Here is a 19,117-nt window from a genome sequence, read left to right on the forward strand (position 1 = left end):
AAAAAATGTTTGATATCCATACAAACTTTCAACCCCTTTTTCACCACCTTAGGGATTGAATTTTCTAAAACGCTGAAATGAGTTTTCTTGTATTTTAATAATATATCTTTTAACGAAGTTTCAAATTCGTAGCTCAAAAGAAAACTTTAATCCCATACAAACTTTCATCCCCTTTTTAACCCTGTTAGGGGATGAATTTTACAAAACGCTGAAATTACTTTTATTGTCTTCTAATAATATCCCCAAATACAAAGATTCAAGTCCCGCGCTCGAAAATTTTTTTGATATCCATACAAACTTTCAACCCCTTTTTCATCACCTTAGGGGATGAATTTTCAAAAACGCTGAAATTAGTTTTCTTGTATTTTAATAATATATCTTTTTACGAAGTTTCAAATTCCTAGCTTAAAAGAAAACTTTAACCCCATACAAACTTTCATCCCCTTTTTAACCCCCTTAGGGGTTGAATTTCTCAAAATCGCTTCTTATTTCTTGTACACTTTATAAATGCAATCTGGTGTGCAAATTTCAACTCTCTGACTTTTGTAGTTTCGGCTCTGCGTTGATGAATCAGTCAGTCAGTCAGTCAGGACACTTGCATTTATATATATAGATCAAATCAGGGCAATAAGAAGCCAAAACCCCTTTGACAGTTACTTAGTGTATATTAGTTACCATCTTCGTCTGTCCGGCACACTTGCGGCGCTGACAGGGGTCCGTCGCCCGCCGCGTTGTGTGCACGCACCCTTATCTCGTACTCGGCGTATGGTGTTAGTCGGGATATTGTAGCTTCTTCACCCTTTACAACAAATAAAATCCTTGTATAAATAAGGTGAGAATAAGGTATTCGAATTCCTAACTCAATACCAGACTTTTACGGGACAGATGATAGTTAGTGTAGGTAGTAATTTAATCCTAGAAGTTATCTATCGGAAGGTTAATTTAAAGTTTAAACTTAGATTTTGACAGTAATATGATGTCATTCTGTTATTCGGCCGCGCATCTCGCTCGCCCCGATACATGTACCTAGTGATGTGCCGTGGGAATTTCCCGGGAACAAGGAATATTCCCATATGGGAAATTCCTGGGAAATTTCCCGGTGTTCCCGGGAATTTTCCCCAAACAGGGGAATATTGAAACAGATTCAGCGTATTATAATTTTAATTAAAGCTAGCTATAACGACAAATAACTGCGTTTAGTAAAATAAAGTAGCCAAAAACCATTATTTGCAAAGTGGCTTCCCAAAAAAAATACTTGGAAAGTGGATTTGCTTACAACATTCGCCACTTTGGATGCTTAAAAAAATATGGCATCACTTTAAGCCCCCGAAGTACCTGAATGCGAAATTTTAGCGAAGTCGGACCATTTCGAAATTATCTCCATACAAATAGATAAAAAAAATTTTAATCTCCAAAAAATTATGGCTACAGTTTTTTTATTGGATATTTTGATAATGTAATGCAAAAACATTCACGAGAACACGTCCTTAATACTCGTATGTAGAAGAGTTTCTTGGTAAAAAACTTACGGAACTCCACTATTCTTATTACATAGTACCTAACTTATTTTGATCCTGATTAAATTGTGATAATTTTTATCGATATTGTATAATGGCGTATTATTGTAAAAAAAAAAATGTTTAGGCCGGGGAATTATTCCCAGCAACTATGGGAAAATTCCCAGGAAGAATGGGAAATTTCCCGGGAAGAATGGGAAATTTCCCGGGAGTATAGGGAATTTACGTAGGCGAATGAGATACAGTTTATAATGTTTTTGAAAAAAGTTTAAGATGCTCAGTGTTGACTGAATTTCTGATAATAAAATAGTATATCTATGCGCAATTTCAAAATTCCCCTACTTTCCCTTCATATGGGAAATTTCCCGGGAACGTTTCCGGGAAAATTCCCACCTAGGGAAATTTCCCGGGAACGGCACATCACTACATGTACCTACGGAGAAGTACGAGCAAAATACACACACGAATTTTAACCGAATACAGACATCAAATGTAGGTACCTACGTAACGTTCGAATTGGTCTCTAGTGCATCGCATTCCATCAAATTTAGTTTCGCCTGATCGAAAGCGGGTTTCCATAAACCAATAAGCCATTATAATACATATATGTGACGTTCCATAGAAAAAGGTACCTTATGGCGGCCGGCGCTTACGTCGCATAGCGCCGCAATAATATTGGAGCGGCGTTAATAATAGCGTAAGGGCCCCCCCACATCTGGCGTCTTTCGAGCGTCGGCGTCTGTCGGCGTCGGTCCAGCGCTATGGAAAATGACGTCGCTGCGCAGTTGCGTCGACGCTGCGTCGACGTTGCGTCGACGTCGGCCATAGAATTGTAGACGCCGACGCTCGAAAGCCGCCAGATGTGGGGAGGCCCTAAGCGTCAACCGGCATAAGGTACCTTTACCCGTGGAACGTCACATATGGGTCAAACACGTTTTAGGAAAAGGTCACTTCTATGGACAGTACAATAAAAGTAACTACTCGAGCACTAAAGGAATGTATCACGTCTGCAAGGGTGCAGCGTAAAAATTAGCTTTACATAGATTCCCTTAACTTTGTGATGTCTAGGAAAGACGCGAACTATAAAATGTGTAATAAGCATGACTATAAAATGTGTATGACCCATATGTATGTAACATGAAGTTAATTAAGGCTATTAGTTAAACCGTAGGGTCTTAGCTTCATAAATATGTTTAACAAATCAATAATTTGGAATTTGGAACTAGAATTTATAACTGTCAAATATTGGTTCTTATGTTGCGCTGACTATCAAGAGATTTTCAAAGCAAACTTAGATTACCTTTCCCAAAAGCTTTCGAAGACGTGAATGCTCTAATTGCTATTAGATATTAAACCTAGTACACTCTAAAAAAAATTTGGTTGGCCCTATCAATATTTTGATAGTCGTAATCAAGCATCTTGATTCCATACGAGCCTAACAAGGACTTCGACATTTCAAATAAGGTAATTCTGATTGATCTTACTATTGCTATGTAACTGAGCCAACTAAGATCTTGTTCAATATATACATGAAAAAGAATTATGGTAACTAATTGACCCTAGTAAGATCAACTAAGCTTGATATTTATTGAATCAACCTACGTTACATAATTATGTCAACAAGTTAATAATAGATGCAAGGTATACAATTGTTAGGATTAATCAATACCTACTTTATTAGTTCAATCACAGATACACTTATTGTTTTAAGTAATCAGCTTTCATTGATTTATATAAGATCGTAATTGTTGTAATTAACTTAACGTCAACTAAGAAGAAACTGCTCTTAGTTGGTCTTCATTTTTTAGAGTGTAGAGTTGGAAAAGTTGGACAGTCGTAAGCCGGTAGTTAACCACACAAAACGACGAAGGCTTAAAACTTCTGCAAAGTAGGTAGTCATTGGTTTTTCAAAAAAAAATCATTCGCCTGACCTACTCATCTATAGAGAAGTGAGTGCTATCACAACCAGAGCGCACTCCGCGTTAAAGAATTCTACATTTTGAACTCCAGGCGGTTATGAAGTTCGATGGTTATAAAAAATAACAAGATATTATTGCAAACCTTACCTGAACTCGTAAATACGCGTCTTGAGTTGGCAGCAAAGGGTCAGCATCATATCTTGTGAATTGCAGTGTGTAGTGGGTAATAATGCCACCTCTGGAATCTACTGCAGGCGGCCGCCACGCTGCTCGTAACGATGTCGGTCCACTTGATTTACAGCTCAGCCCTTCAGGACCCCCCGTCGGAGCTAAGTATTTAAACAAAAACTTTAACAAGTCACATACTTAGAATCATTCATTTAGAATCATTTATTCATCAATTGTGCATTACAGGTAATGAATACAGGTGTCATAAACAATTTTGTTCTCTGTAATATCTTGCGACGTATAATAATCTTAGTTGCCTAGCGCATGCAACATTATTATTAGAAATGACACTATATTTTATAATAATTAATAAATTGTAATTAATATTTATAATAATTAATGGGTAATTTCTATAAGTCAATCATTAATTTAATATGTATTATGGAAATATATAATACTTAAACTTAATATACGACTTATAGCTAATACTATAGTCATTTACAATAGCTGTAGCTCGCAGTAGGTAAATAGGTTTTTCAGTCACTATGTGATGATGGTATTTGCAAAATTGCTAAAATATTCGAAACTGACTTTAACAAAATATGGGGTAAATATACCGCGAGTAGCGTGAGGCATCCTTTAAATTTATAAACGCTATAATATAATATAATATTGTGTAGTGAATCAGTGTAACATAATAACATATATGGATAGTAATGAAAGCGCAGAAAAAAAGGCGGTCTTGATTCACCATAGAACACAAAATATTAAATAACACACTGTAGGTATTACGGTGTGTAGGTACTCAGACAAATACAGCTTTGTATTTCTTACAGATTTTCACTGCCCAGAGCGCGGTAGCCACTTAAGAAGCTTCCGCCTGAACGGACTCGACAATAGATTTTTTGTGCAGTCAACGCCAAAAATATGTTTACACATTTGCACCTTACTCCTTTGTAATAAGGCGATGTATACCAAATGTATACTATTTTTGACGTCGACTATACCATAGCGATCCTTGGTACCTACTATGATTGTATAAAATATATTTGGACTCAAAACTTTTAATTCTCGTGGTCCAGAGACCGTTACCGTATTTGCTAACAAAAGTCGCAATCTTTAGTCCTTAATTAATACATGTTAAATTAGTATTTTCTGAAAATTAAGTTTACGAGAAGCAATTTAACGATGGAAAACAAAGGGACTGTCGTTGATTAATAATTCAGATTTTACATTATAATACATTGTTTAAACATCTGTGTCGATCGGTACAGAAAATTGAAATTGTTTGTCACAATTTACAAAGTATCTTACCTACTTTCCCAGTCTCGTTTTTTTAATATCTTCTTCCGTAATATTTTCACTTTGATGTTCTTCTTCATTGCGCAAACAATATTGTCCACTTAGAACTTGTTTAACTTTATTATCAAAAAGTTAATGTTAGCGCTGACGAGAGCAGTGCTATCTCTAAACTTTCCAACTCTTGAGCCGTATTTTCGGTGGATTTGAATATCGACAATTCCTTTTGAGCTTCAAAAATGCTAACAAAGTCAGCTCTCCAAGTGCCATCAATTTGTGCTGAACCATTTGACCTATATAGGGGCCACGGTCCAATTAAACCATTTTGCATTTTGATGTGAAAATTTACGATGGCCGCTTCCTGTCGATAGCGCAATGCGGATTTATTCACGAGTGCAATGACAAAAGTTGAAAACAAAACTTGAAAAGCGAAGCGGTTATGCCTCGCCGCTGTTAAAATAGTGTAATTTGGATTTTATAAATTGGCTGCGCATTTTTTTAACAATACTTTTCGTTCATAATGGAGCTTAACCAAAGGCTAGGAATTAATACTCGAAGAATCTTTGTGTACGTGTTATTAAAAATCATAATTTGTACTAGGTATTAAAGGTTGAACACCCCAAAACGTGGGCATATAAAGTAGTCAATAAAACATAATCAAGTACAATATTGAAAAAACTTTTTATTAGATTAGCTTACATGACTATCATACATCTATGATCATACAAATGTGTATTTAATTATGGCTTGAATACGCCATTGCCCTCACATTGCGTCGAATGCTGCTCATCAATGCTTGCACGGCATTGTTAGGGTACTTTTTACCAGCCCAACTCCATGTTTTTTGCAAATCAGCCACAGAATTGATTTGCCCGCCCTTCTTTTTTAATATCCCTTTCATTATGGACCAATATTGCTCGACAGGCCTAAGTTCAGGGCAATTAGGAGGATTGCTGTTTTTAGGTACCACAGCAACACCATTCTGTTTGTACCAGTCTAACACAGCTTTGGCATAGTGGCAGCTTGCTAAATCGGGCCAAAACAATGGAACTTGCGAAGTATGATTTTTCAGAAAGGGTAATAGTCGCTTCTCCAAACATTCTTTCTTGTAAATTTCGCTGTTTACAGTGCCCGTAGTGATAAATGATCGACTTTTTTTACCGCAGCTGCAAATAGCTTGCCAGAGCAAGTACTTCTTTGGAAACTTGGACCTCTTTTTTAACTTACAGTCCTCAGGAGCGTCTTTGCGACTCGTACTAGTATAAAACTCCTGGCCTGGTATCTGTTTGAAGTCAGCTTTTATATACGTTTCGTCGTCCAACACGATGCATTTAAATTTTGTTAAGAAATTGTCGTATAGCTTTCTTGCCCTTCGTTTGGCCGTCAAATTTTGCTGAGCATTGCGGTCTGGTGCAGCTTGAGCTTTGTAAGACCTTAATCCAGCTCTCTTCTTTACTTTTTGCACAAAAGATTGTGACATTTGCACTTTTTTGGCGACATCGCGTGATGAGATCTTCGGATTTGTCTTAAAAAGCTGTAAAACCTTGGCTTCTTTTTTTTTATGTCTTACGCCTTGTTTTCCGCCAGAACCTGACTTCCGATCTATAGTCAATCGTTCTCGGAACTTTTTTAAAACAGAACAAACAGTGGATTGCGGGTATTTCAATAACTTTGCTAGTCCTCTGTAGCTTAGAAGGGGATTTTCTGCGTGTTTGAGCAAAATCGTTTCACGCTGCTGAAGTTCAAGGCTCGCCATCGTGAAAACGAATGATCGAAGTGACATGCTGTCATAATATTTTTTATTCATCATACTATGGAGTTTATAAATATATTACTAAAAAGTTTATATAATATGGAAAAATTAAATTATACGTATAAATAAATGCCCAAGTTTTGGAGTGTTCAACCTTTATATAAATTATATTACGGTTATTAATTAAAGATCTATGGTAGAATTACTATTAGAAGTATTGGAACAAATCAAAGGGACTAATGTAGAAGGTAGCATTATACTTACGCGATTCTAACGTATGTCGGTAGTGCGGTGGCGATACGGGCCCAGTGCCTGCCGCATTATAGGCCCTCACTGTGACCCCATAACGAGTAGCGGCCTTTAGTCCTCGCAGGGTCGTACTAGTTGCGTCCGCGCTCGCGCCGCTTTCGGAGCCCGGGCTGTCATTCAGCGTTCCTTTGCCTTCTTCGGAAACCCACCAGCGGATTGTGTAGCCTAGCAGCGTGCCATGCCATGATTCTCTAGGTGGCGGCTGGTAACAAAAAATACGACTTATAAAGCAGCGTAGCCTTTGAAGACTTTCGTTAATAAATAAGGTGAGGCCAAAGTGAACAAAAAACTATGTATTAAGGACAGAAGACTGCGATATAAAATGACACCTACAAACACAACAAACAATTCGTTTTGCGTTTGCGCGACTTTGTATTAAGAAATGGAAGTCAGTAATATCAGTCTCAATTGCTTTCAGCCACTGCGAGTTCAACTGCCGTATTCGAACTTCAAGATATTCACAAGAGACGACACGTAGGTACTAGATCTATTCTAGATACGTTATAGTTTAGATATCAACTAGTTCTCTTTTGCAGCACAATTCGGGCAACCAATGTCACCTTTACGTTAAATAGAGTAAGATATCTATTAGATGTAAATTGTATCTCTAAGTCATATCCTGTGGAAATCGTTCAAGAGTATTTCCAGAATCGCGCAAATGTCAAATTTGACAGGTTAGATCTTAAACATATCGTTATCGTATCTCGGTGATGTCTAAAAGATATCTAATAGATATCTATTTCAAAATCCGAATCGAGCCCCTAGTAACAATTTGGAAACGCGAGCCACTAAGAGCTCATGTAATACCCGTAAATACAGGTACCGGATCAAGGCCTGTTCACTTCCTAAGAAAGTTATGTCCCCAAATAATTGCGCATGTGTGCGCCTGAAGCTTCTATGTGTGCGTTGGCCTCCGAGAAAAAGTTGCGAGTAATAAAAATAAAAACATTTTTCTACAGCAACATTGCTCCCAACTCTGATTTAAATTATCACGAATTTTATACATAATTAATCATAAAACGGGACTCAAAATGCTTAAAACTTAATTACACGCGATTAAGTTTTATAATGAATATTTGCTTTGTTTGAGCGTTATATATATTATTATAAGATTTATGAGTAATTTGCCATTTATAGTGGAAATAGTTTAATTTGAAACCTCAAACAGCTCGGCCTAGATCTATGACAAAGATATTTTATCTGTGCTTTTCGCTCTTGCAAAAATGTGTGATCTCAATCATATTTTTTTCCATTGTCCTGCATTTAATTTACAAAGGCTGTTGTTTGTTGCCATGTGTATGGACACAGGTTTGCAAGTTCTACCAAAATCTGTGCAGGGCCTTTTGAAATATAAACAATTATATCCTGTAATCTATGAATTTGTTGTTCACACTATTGGCAGTTTGTAAATATTTTATAAGTGATTGAAATAACCATAAAGTTTAAGTCTAATGTAACTTTTAGATTCATGTCATATTGTAATGTGTAGTAGTAGTTAGATTTTAGGTGTAAGCTGTCCATTGTAATTATTTTTGTTTTGTGTTTGAGCTGATGGCCTAGTTGCCAATGCTCATAATAAAAAAAAAAAAAAATCTTGCAAAAATGGCCGCTCAAGCTAGTTCGCTTTCCTTTACAATAAAACTGAAAATTAGTTATTGTGTCGATTCACGGTATAAATGTGTGTGAAAAGTAATAATACAATGCGTCTTTTCATAAAATCAAAGTTATATTGCATAATCATCCACCATAATAAAAAAATATATTTGTCAATGACTCTGTCCAACTGCTGTGGTTAAAGTTCATAACGAACATTTTATTTATTAAATCTTTAAATAATAAATACAACGTAGCGGTACAACCACTTAAGACTGTAAGTCTGTACCTACATAGATTACAGCAATGCACATAGAAAATGTGTTAAATGCGGAGCAATGGCTGTTGAAGCAGCCAGAGTGAAATTTATACAGCTTTAGTGGGTTCAGAAGGAACCGACTCATAACGCATCTGGAAAGCGTATTAATTAACCGTGAAGAAATGTATGAATACAAGTTAGAAATCTGTGTAAAATGCCGTGTGTAAAGTGTAAGTAGTGTATCTGTTTGTAAAGTGTAATAGGTAGGTATGCCTAATGTTATTTGTATAATACTGAAAACTTTGTGAATGCGCTTTATTAATGTCTATTTTTATTAAGTTGTCAGGGTTTAATTTTCAGTGTATATTTCTATATGTAAAACAATGCAATGTTATAAACATAAATATGCCTTTTATTTAAATCAATAGATAATACCACAAACAAGGGGTAATATTTGCATCTTTCATATATTTCGTGATATGAAGATAACAAATATGTTTATCAACATAATTACTATATACCTATAATACCAATACCCGCCAGGCTAAACCGGTTGTTAACTTTAGTTCCATTGGTACACATCGAGGGCGCCAGTAGTATAAACGTATAAACGGTTGGGGACATTTTTTTGTATGGAGTTACCGTTCTTCTCCTAATGAGTATTATATTCTTTGTACCGGATTGTGAAGATTACCTGCCAAGTGATGTGTAGTTCCCTCGCCCGGAGTGCCCGCACGGTGATCTCTCGCGGCGCGCCGCCGGGAGCTATACAATCAACAAAACACCCGAGTCATGTTAATGCTTTAAATACGCTTTCAGGTCGTTACCTACATATTACTTACGTAGATACAAGAGTATTTTAACTAAGGGAATTCCGGGAATGTTAATTTATATTAGACATGTTAGAGGCTAATCATGTACATTATGTTTATGCACGTGTATAAATATTGTTATACCGGGTGTGGCCTGTAATATGAGCAAAAAATTAAACTGTAGGCTGTACTCCTCACACTGACCAACATTTGTTCAGCGATTTTTAAAAATTACTTGTGGTTTGATTTTTAATGCACTTTAAAGTTTATTCTAAGACGCAATGTATTGCGAAATTTGTTATGTTTAAGGCGTGACAAGCAACGTCAAATCACAACGATATGGCGTGGCAAATTGGCAATGGCGTCCATTGAAGATAATATTTCTTTTGTATGAAAAATAGGGAATCTAAATACTTCATATTTTTTTTAGGTTGTTGAACAAAAGTTTCACCATTTGAGGAGTACAATCTATGTTTTAATTATTTGCTCATGTTACAGGCCACACCCGGTATAATTCATACATCAGTTCTAAGGTATTTATAGCTAGCTATAGTATAGCTTGACGAAAACTACCTAGGTTACTTCAGGCGTAATGTAAATAAGTAGTAAAAAAAAAGTAGTTAATAATCGAACATAAATGTTTTCGTTACTTTTAACTGAAAACCAACCAATGCAAAATACACTTTTCACCTGCAAAAATCCGGTCTGGAAAGGACATGTATCAACCAACTTTGTATAACTTTGTATACGGACTACACCTCATTGATACAGTTAGATCTGTATGCATCATGCTAAAATATGTTTTTAATAGGTACATTCATCAAAATCGGCTCAGTAATTTTCGGGCAGAGCGCCTGTTTATAAATTTAAAAGCTGTGACGTGTTCGCAAAAGACGTTATGAGTGACTGTGACGAGCTCGCATTCAAAAAAGAGCTTCTCCCCAAATTATTACCACGAAATTCATTAATTATATAATTAGCACTTTTTAGTGAAAACGAACATTTAACAATATACCGTGTCAAAATAATGCTTCCACACTTACAGTTTACGAGCCCGTAATACAACGTGTAGCACATAAAATGGCTTAACGATTATGGTCGGTATTAACACCGGACGACCCCGTATAGTCCATTATTTTATTATAGACGTCATGACCTCGTTAAGGGGTGTAGATCATGTGTAACATAGCTGTATCTTGTAACTTATGTTTAAAGATTTAATTAGTTGTTTGTTTTCCTGTGACTTGCAGCTTCCAGTATCCGGGAGCCTGATTAATATTTTACAAATTATCATGGTTTTGATCTTATTTTGACACGTTGTTTGGTGCATGCGAAATAAATGTGTTGCGTAGGACGCGTGATAATCACCAAGATGATCGTCAAAGTCGTATCAAAACCATTTCAAAACCATAACAACTTATTAGATAATATGAATCGTTATCTTTACTAGTCTGATAAAAGTAAAACAATGATAATATTTTACGAATGTGTTCGTTTCTGTTCCACGTATTTTACCGTAAAATGTATCATTACTCGTTATGAATACAATCGTCCGAACTGCGGGAGGCATATTTAATCAGTTGCAATTGGGATTTAAAAACCATACCTGCTTATATTTTTATAGGTATGAATAAAAACGATTGACATATTTACGATTTTACCTATTGTAAACATAAACATAATTTATTTAAAAACACGTATTTCATGGTTACATTCATATAAAACAAAGACGTAATAATAGTGATGGTTTACATGCGCCTGAACTAGGATTCCTTGTGTATCAGGCGTAAGTATTATTGTACCAGTAAGTAGTATGAATGTTGGTGTGTCCTTATTATAAGGACTAGGAAGTCTAACGTCGCGCATGTAAAGGCAATAGCAAGTGTAATGTTTACGAAAAGTGATTTACAATGTTAAATCGAGGTACATCTGTCACTAACCTTCCTCTCTCGTAGTGAAATGCAGCGGGGAGGTGTACGCGGACGCGCCGACGTCGTTGAAGGCGGCGAGTCGGAGCGCGTATCGGGTGTCCGGCGAGAGCCCGGACACGGACGCGCCGGCACGCCCCGGCCCTTCCGACCTGCCACACGTTATCTCAAGGCAAATACATTAAATGAAAAAAAAAACACGCCATAGTGTTGGACTTTTCTGACCAATACTTATGTTTTTTGTTGATTTTACGAGGGTCGCACTGAAATATTCGGGAATGGGACACTTAGAAATAACATAATAGAATGAGGCATATAATTTATAAAAATGTAACTCTTTATAAAACTTTTAAGGTATATTCCATTTGGTTGTCATTTATATTTAAAAATTACTGACAATTTGAAAATTGTATGTCGAACATTATTTGAATTTTTGGCCAAGTGATTTTTCGGATCACATTTTTAAACGGTTTTCAATATGCCCTCAGCGAACAAATAAAAGTTACAATGGGCTTCTGTTATTTTTTTATGAACTAGAGTTCATCGTACGCTCGTTTGCAGTTAAAATTATATATGAAAGTCGCTTTCATTTTATCCCATGGGTGATCTTAAAGAAGCATGTCATTCCAAAGCGACGTCAAAATTTAAAATCGCATTTGTGTTGTTAATTAAAAAGACTGCCAAAAAAGTTGCATATCGGCAGATTTCGACATTCCTAAATATTCATATGACAACAGTAAAAAAATCTTTTATATATAGATATATGTAAAAAAAACTTCAATTCCGTTGGCTACTTTACGAATTTCATACAAACCCACTAAGGCCCCAAAATCGCCATACAAAAAGGACTTTGGGATTATGAGCCGTGTGCATTACAGAATGATTACTTTCAAAAGAAAATTTATATGCGTGGTCAGTTTGAGTTTAAGTATGCATTAAAATAAAGATTGACTGTCTAGATGCGACAGTTTTCTCTATTCCCGACATTTTCAGTGCAACCCTCGTAACACAACTGCATCAGTAGCATATTAGTTTTGAAATGGTAATTTTAATTAAGCAACCTTACAACCAAAAATGTATACTTTTAGAAAAGACTAACGAATGGGACGATGAATATCCACGAGTTAGGTAATTACCGATAGAATTAAATCAACACCCAACCAAAAACAACACGCTGACTACGAGAAACTTACGAGACGTGGAGTAAGTCTGAATTTGCCAAAGTCAGGTTAAGTACTTCGGGCGAGTCCCAGTTTTCGAGTAACCCGGTCAGGGGCGTGTCCAATGACACAGTCAAGTCTCGGTTTAGCGCCCTGTACTGCAGCGAGTAGTGAGACACGAGGGCTCCGCGGGCTATCCTCCAGGTCACTCGCGCTCTTCGGGACCACACTTCTGATATCCGAACCTCTTCAGGTATATTCGGACGTTCTGCAATAAGAACACAACCCTAAATATTTTACTATAAATTGAAGCTTGCGTTGGGATAAGGATATAATCATAAATTTCTTTAAATCTTGAAACGAGTCACCGGAGCAAAACGAGAATTGATTACGTACACACCAAATTATACCTAGAGGGCTCTTAATCAATAAAATATTAGCATGTTATTAATTTGTAAAGGTACATCAATCAATAAAAGATCCTGCCTAACAAACTTGTCATAGGTAGAACAACCCAACCTACCAACCTATGACAAGTTTCCAAAAGGTTTTTCTTTTGTAACGAAAGGAAGATCGTTTTTCGGTAAATTTACCTTTAACATACAATCGATACACCAACTCATCATTGCCGTAGAGATTCCTCGCAAGACAGCGATATTCTCCTGCGTGCTCGGGGCCGGCGTGCGTTATTGTTATCTCTGATATCTTCCCTCCATTACCAGTGTCTCTGGTTTCGATGCCACCGGCGCCGCTGTGAGTTGACATGACATTATAAAAGGTTACCATAACATTATCTGTTTAGTGAAATACGAGCGCAGTCCTTTGGGCATTTAATAAGAAAAGATCGTCTAATGTTTTGTATTTTATATTGAAAAGGAAACCATCAAATATGGGTCAATCAGTCGGTGTAGGAAAACTTTATAAACCTTTAGCAAAAAAAAGCTTTCTTGTTACGGATTGGTAATATTAATTGTACAATTAAGAAAATACGTGATACACAGCTTCTCAAAACTTACTGTAACGCCAAAGGCCTGGAGTCATGCGTCCAATGCACGTGTATCTCCGGTTCTCCGCTAACAACACACAGCAGTCTCGCTGTTGAACCTCTGACCACCCATCGAGTTGCTCCGCCGCTGCCGCCTCTGTTAAGTTTTGGCGGTTCTAAAAAATATATCAATTTAAATGCTGTAAGTTTTAACAATGATTGAAGAAATATTTGCGGCTTATTATAGTAAGTTTTCTAAAATAAGGATAATTCTGAATTTGAAGACAATAAGTTGTTACCAAAATAGTTCAGTCTCCATTTTCAATGACAAAAATTTCTACTTTTGGGTTTACTGCATCAACCGCCCTTCCCGAAATTATATCATTTACCTTCCTTTTTGAACATCATGGAATAAAACGAAACCTAAATGATATGCATCACAGTACACTTATGGGATGGCTGCAACTGCAGCGCAGCTGCCCGTTTACTTATGGCAAAAGGACCTAATTGATAGACATAATCATACAGTCTCCCCCCTTGATCCGTCCGTAGCAGCCTCCATCGCTCTTGCTTACTTGACAATCCAAGTAATTAGTCAACTGACCTCTGACATCCAAGTAGAAAGTGTGGTGTATAGAGGCATGCTGCGCGCGCGCCACGCACCGGTACCAGCCCTCGTGCTCTGGAGTGGCAGCCTTGAGCCACACGGTCCCGTCGGACAGGATCGATCCTCCTTCAGCATCGTTAGTCTCTGACTGACCGAATAGCACGTGACGCCAGTTTTCACCATCTACGGCGAAATATTTTATTTGTTAGTCAATATTTTTCATCTAAATTATTTTCATAACATATTTATCTACATCATATTATGATTCAAGTTGTATGTCTTACCCAAAGAGTATTCCCACGAAACTCTGGGTGCCGGTTGTCCTTTTGCAGAACAAGGCAATAAGAGAGAAGCTCCAGCTGACACTGAGGTGTTCTGTGCTCTCCACACCCACATTGGCGACTCTGTGCATTAAAACTGTTTATTATGTTATGTTATTAATTTCAAAACTATTTTCTGTTATTTTATAATGCACTATGTTGTTAAAACTACTTAGGGAATCAAAACTACCTTTGACATTGAGTGATGCAGTATGACTAACGGCACCAAACTCATTAGAAGCTTTACACGTGTAATCTCCGCTGTGTGCCGATGTTAGTTCCTGTATAATTAATAAAGAAAAAAAATCCATATTCTTCTGCTCCACCTACAAAAAAACATAGAAATCAACGAAGGTCCTATAGCAATATATGCAAATATCACAAATAGGTACTTAATAATTGCATACCTTTAAAATAGATGGAATCGGTAAGTTATCCTTATGCCATGTGAATTGAATGGGTTTGTCTCCAGAAACTAAACTACATGTTGCTTGCGTACTGCCTCCTACTTCAAGCTCTTCAGGAAATAGAAAAGGTGCAATTTTAGGCGGTTCTGTAAATTAAGGAAGGCTTATGTATTATTTTTCATACAAACTGAAATACAGTACTTAGTACTAAAAAAATCCAGAACTTACTATGAACCTCAACCCTTACAGTTCTTCTGGCAAGTTCCCCACTTTCAGCTCGCACTTCGCAAGTATAGCTTCCTGCCGTGCTACTTCGAACAGAAGACAGTTTTAACATTCCTTTCTCATCGTTTGATTCCATAGCAACTTCAACTATGGAACCATCTTCACGTCGCCAAACCACTTCTCTAAAAATAAATTTACCATTAAGAATACAAATTTAATTTGAGGTTATTACTCAAAATTAAGTAAGACCTACTACTCACTTTATTGGATAACCAGAATACGGACAGTGTAAAACCACATCCGTATCAGCTTTAACATGTATGGACGATAAATATCTGATATTTGGAGGACCTGAAAATATATCGATTGCAATTAGGACATTAGGTAATTTAAGGTTATTGTAGGTACCTATTTAAAATAAGTTGATTCGTACCAAATACATTCAGTCTTGCGTGATGAGCTTGTGAACCACGGGAGTTGGTTGCGTTACACCCATATCTGCCGCCTTCATCGGCAGTTCTAATGGTCACACTTAGAGTTGATACAATAGTCCCTTCTTCACCGCCAGAAACACTTTCGGCTCTTGTATTTACACTATATCTAAAACATAAAAATATCACACAATAAGTAAATAGCAAAGAAAGATACAGGACAATCTTGTAACTATCAAACCAATCATCTAACGATATACAAGAAGGTAAAAGTCAATTAATTATAGAAATCGTGAAACTTTCAATAATATAATAAACGTGAATTCTTACTTGTCTGGTGCCGATGGAAGGGGTCTATCATCTAATGTCCATAATATTCGAGGTGGAGGAATACCAGTAGCCGCGCATCTTAGTGCAACGCTTTGACCAATTCTAGTAACCGCTTCGCTGAACGTAGACACCAACCTTGGCGGTCTATCTAAAACCCAACCAATTAATTTCCATTAATTTATATAACTTTGCTAAGTTATATTGCTAATGATTAAAAAAACATGAAAGGTTACCAGCAATGATTAGTTCAGCTCCTGCCACAGCAGAATCGGAATGATCGTGAGCAGTACATTGGTACAATCCTGCGTGATGAGAGTGAACTGGGCCAAGGGTTAGTCGAGATTGAGGAGCATGGAGGGGTCTCGCTTCATGTTGCCAACTAAGAGTGACTCCACCACCCCGTCCACCAGTTACAGAACAGTTCAAGTGTCCGCTACCACCTGTCCCTAACATCTGTAAGTATTATGATCCAGTTGGGTCTAGATTTTTAATCAAATAGGTACATTAAGTTTTAGTCCAACAGAAAATACTGGGAAGCATTATAAAAAGAACGGGGACTATTATGCTTTCAAATAGTAATTATACTAGTATCCATTGGAAGTGACATTATATTGAAGATCAATAATACAGATGTCTTACCAAAGGGTTAGGAGATACAGTCACAATCAGAGGATCATAAACGACAAGCCGGATCAGAATCCTAGGAGCCGAATCTGTCCCAGGGAAGCAGGCGTACCGCGAGGCGTGATGCGCGCGCGCGTTCGGCAGCACCAGCGAGCCGCCCCGCACCATCCCCTCGCCTGCCACCGCCGACCACGAGCCCCCCGCGTCCTGCCGCTGCCAACTGACGATTTAATTTTGCTGTACTACAGGCAACCTGATCTGATGAGTTGGTAGTTGGAGGGTCGAATGGAGATTGGTTTTGGTTGGTTGATTGGTTTGGTTGATGGTGGTTGGATTGGTTGGATGCAGAGAACTAAAAGGTTTTGCTGCACAATGTCTATAAAAACTAACACAATGACCATATACATTAAAATGGAAGAGGAGATCTAGACACGCGGCAGCGTGTCAAGCCAAGTTCAAGCAAAGGAACTGGCTAGCCAGCGCCGAGTGTAATATTACACGAACCACTTGGTGCCACTTTTGACCCTTCTATAACTCAAAACATCTTTGACGTAAACACATAAAACTACGTGTGTTTAATTATATCCATAAGGATATCTAGAAGCCCAAATTTCATGAAGCTAGCTCAAACGGTTATAAAGGTATGAAGGTCAAAAAGTCGTAAATTTTAAGACTGACTTATGACTTATAGTACCTAAACCTAACCTACTTCCAGATGACCTAGAAGGATGAAATTTGGAATCCAGCTTGGTTATTGTGTGTAACCGTAGAAAAAATTTAAAAATAAAATAAAGTTAAAAAATAGGGGTGGTCCCCATACAAAAAAAACACTTTTTATTGGGACTGACATATAAGTACCTAAACCTAACCTACTTCCAGATGACCTAGAAGGATGAAATTTGGAATCCAGCTCGGTTATTGTGTGTAACCGTAGGAAAAAATCTAAAAATAAAATAAAGTTTAAAAATAGGGGGGGCCCCATACAAAAATCCATTTTTTATTGGGACTGATATAAGTACCTAAACCTAACCTACTTCCAGATGACCTAGAAGGATGAAATTTGAAATCCAGCTCGGTTATTGTGTGTAAGCGTAGGAAAAAATCTAAAAATAAAAAAAGTTAAAAAATAGGGGGGGTCCCCATACAAAAAAAATATTTTTTTATTGTAGCGTTGGAACCGTTACAAGCAGATATTTGAAACTACCCCAATATATGTATTATTATATTTGCTATATTAAAATAAAGTTTAGTCAAAAAATAAGTGGTGCCCTATACAAAAAACTTTTAATACGCTCTAAACAACCGGCCAACGGTGTGTCGTCGGCGGCGCGCGGTACCACATAATTATACAAAGAACAGAAGTAAAAACCATACAGCGGAAACACAAGAAAAAACATTAAATCTCAATACCTGCCTAGTTTTCTTTACAAAAAGTATTGATATCCCACCAAAAACATAAATGTAAAAAAGGAGAGCCAAGTTCAATACAAAAATTATGCTTGGCTGTGGGGCTCGCCGCAAAAAGAATGGAGATCTAAATGACTGCCACTGCCAAGTTCTATGCAAAATCCAAATATGTATTTATAGGAACAAAATAACATTATAAACAAGTATTAAACTCTATTTCTTTGCTTTATTGGATACCTATAACAATTGCTGTTATTTAAAAAAATGTGAGATCTTAAAGTAGGTTAGATTTGACTTGGCCAGTTTTCATTATATCAATCATTTTATATATATTGTAATTCTGATAAAACCTGGCCAAGCCAAATCTAACCTACTTTAAGATCTCACATTTTTTTAAATAACAGCAATTGTTATAGGTATCCAATAAAGCAAAGAAATAGAGTTTAATACTTGTTTATAATGTTATTTTGTTCCTATAAATACATATTTGGATTTTGCATAGAACTTGGCAGTGGCAGTCATTTAGATCTCCATTCTTTTTGCGGCGAGCCCCACAGCCAAGCATAATTTTTGTATTGAACTTGGCTCTCCTTTTTTACATTTATGTTTTTGGTGGGATATTAATTATTGTTAACACCGACAACATTATTTATAGACTTATTTTGGTGGTAATATGAAGGCAATATAATATACTGTACATATTAGCATTAACAGAATTCGAACCCAAGACTAGATTATAAAGTATATTTACCATCGACAATGCCACGTCATCGTGCTTACATTCATCATCTGCATCTTTAATCTTCACATCTTTATTGTTGATCATGAAACCCTTTTTTACTCCCGCAAACAACGTACCCGTACCTTTTTTCATTTATAACCTATATTGTGTTACATTACGACATCCAACCATCAACTTGAATACGAACCAATACACTATACTTGTATTGAATTTATAGATGTGCAACTACATAGGTACCAATCAAATTATTTTTATTCAATAATTTTGATTACTGTTTTTAAGTACCTATATACCTAGTCACACTCATACATATAAATTATAA

The 19,117-nt window shown here is 36.7% G+C and overlaps 1 protein-coding gene across 1 annotated transcript in view; it reads right to left on the minus strand.

Annotated features, from left to right (window-relative positions):
• The window catches only part of LOC134667353 (cell adhesion molecule Dscam2-like), a 73,073-nt gene that overhangs the window by 13,971 nt on the left and 39,985 nt on the right, over positions 1–19,117 (minus strand). The window contains exons 7-24 of the mRNA XM_063524726.1: positions 16,662–16,866; positions 16,256–16,475; positions 16,023–16,170; positions 15,695–15,861; positions 15,522–15,612; positions 15,265–15,443; positions 15,037–15,182; positions 14,820–14,955; positions 14,594–14,713; positions 14,307–14,492; positions 13,734–13,878; positions 13,311–13,468; positions 12,751–12,985; positions 11,570–11,709; positions 9,512–9,582; positions 6,921–7,167; positions 3,584–3,765; positions 676–799 (exon numbers count right to left, since the gene is read on the minus strand). Of these exons, the coding sequence (XP_063380796.1) occupies positions 676–799; positions 3,584–3,765; positions 6,921–7,167; positions 9,512–9,582; positions 11,570–11,709; positions 12,751–12,985; positions 13,311–13,468; positions 13,734–13,878; positions 14,307–14,492; positions 14,594–14,713; positions 14,820–14,955; positions 15,037–15,182; positions 15,265–15,443; positions 15,522–15,612; positions 15,695–15,861; positions 16,023–16,170; positions 16,256–16,475; positions 16,662–16,866 (2,900 nt within the window). The remainder of the gene's footprint in view (positions 1–675; positions 800–3,583; positions 3,766–6,920; positions 7,168–9,511; positions 9,583–11,569; positions 11,710–12,750; positions 12,986–13,310; positions 13,469–13,733; positions 13,879–14,306; positions 14,493–14,593; positions 14,714–14,819; positions 14,956–15,036; positions 15,183–15,264; positions 15,444–15,521; positions 15,613–15,694; positions 15,862–16,022; positions 16,171–16,255; positions 16,476–16,661; positions 16,867–19,117) is intronic.

The sequence above is a fragment of the Cydia fagiglandana genome, chromosome 9 (genome assembly GCF_963556715.1).
Source record: "Cydia fagiglandana chromosome 9, ilCydFagi1.1, whole genome shotgun sequence".
Classification (NCBI taxonomy): Eukaryota; Metazoa; Arthropoda; class Insecta; order Lepidoptera; family Tortricidae; genus Cydia; species Cydia fagiglandana.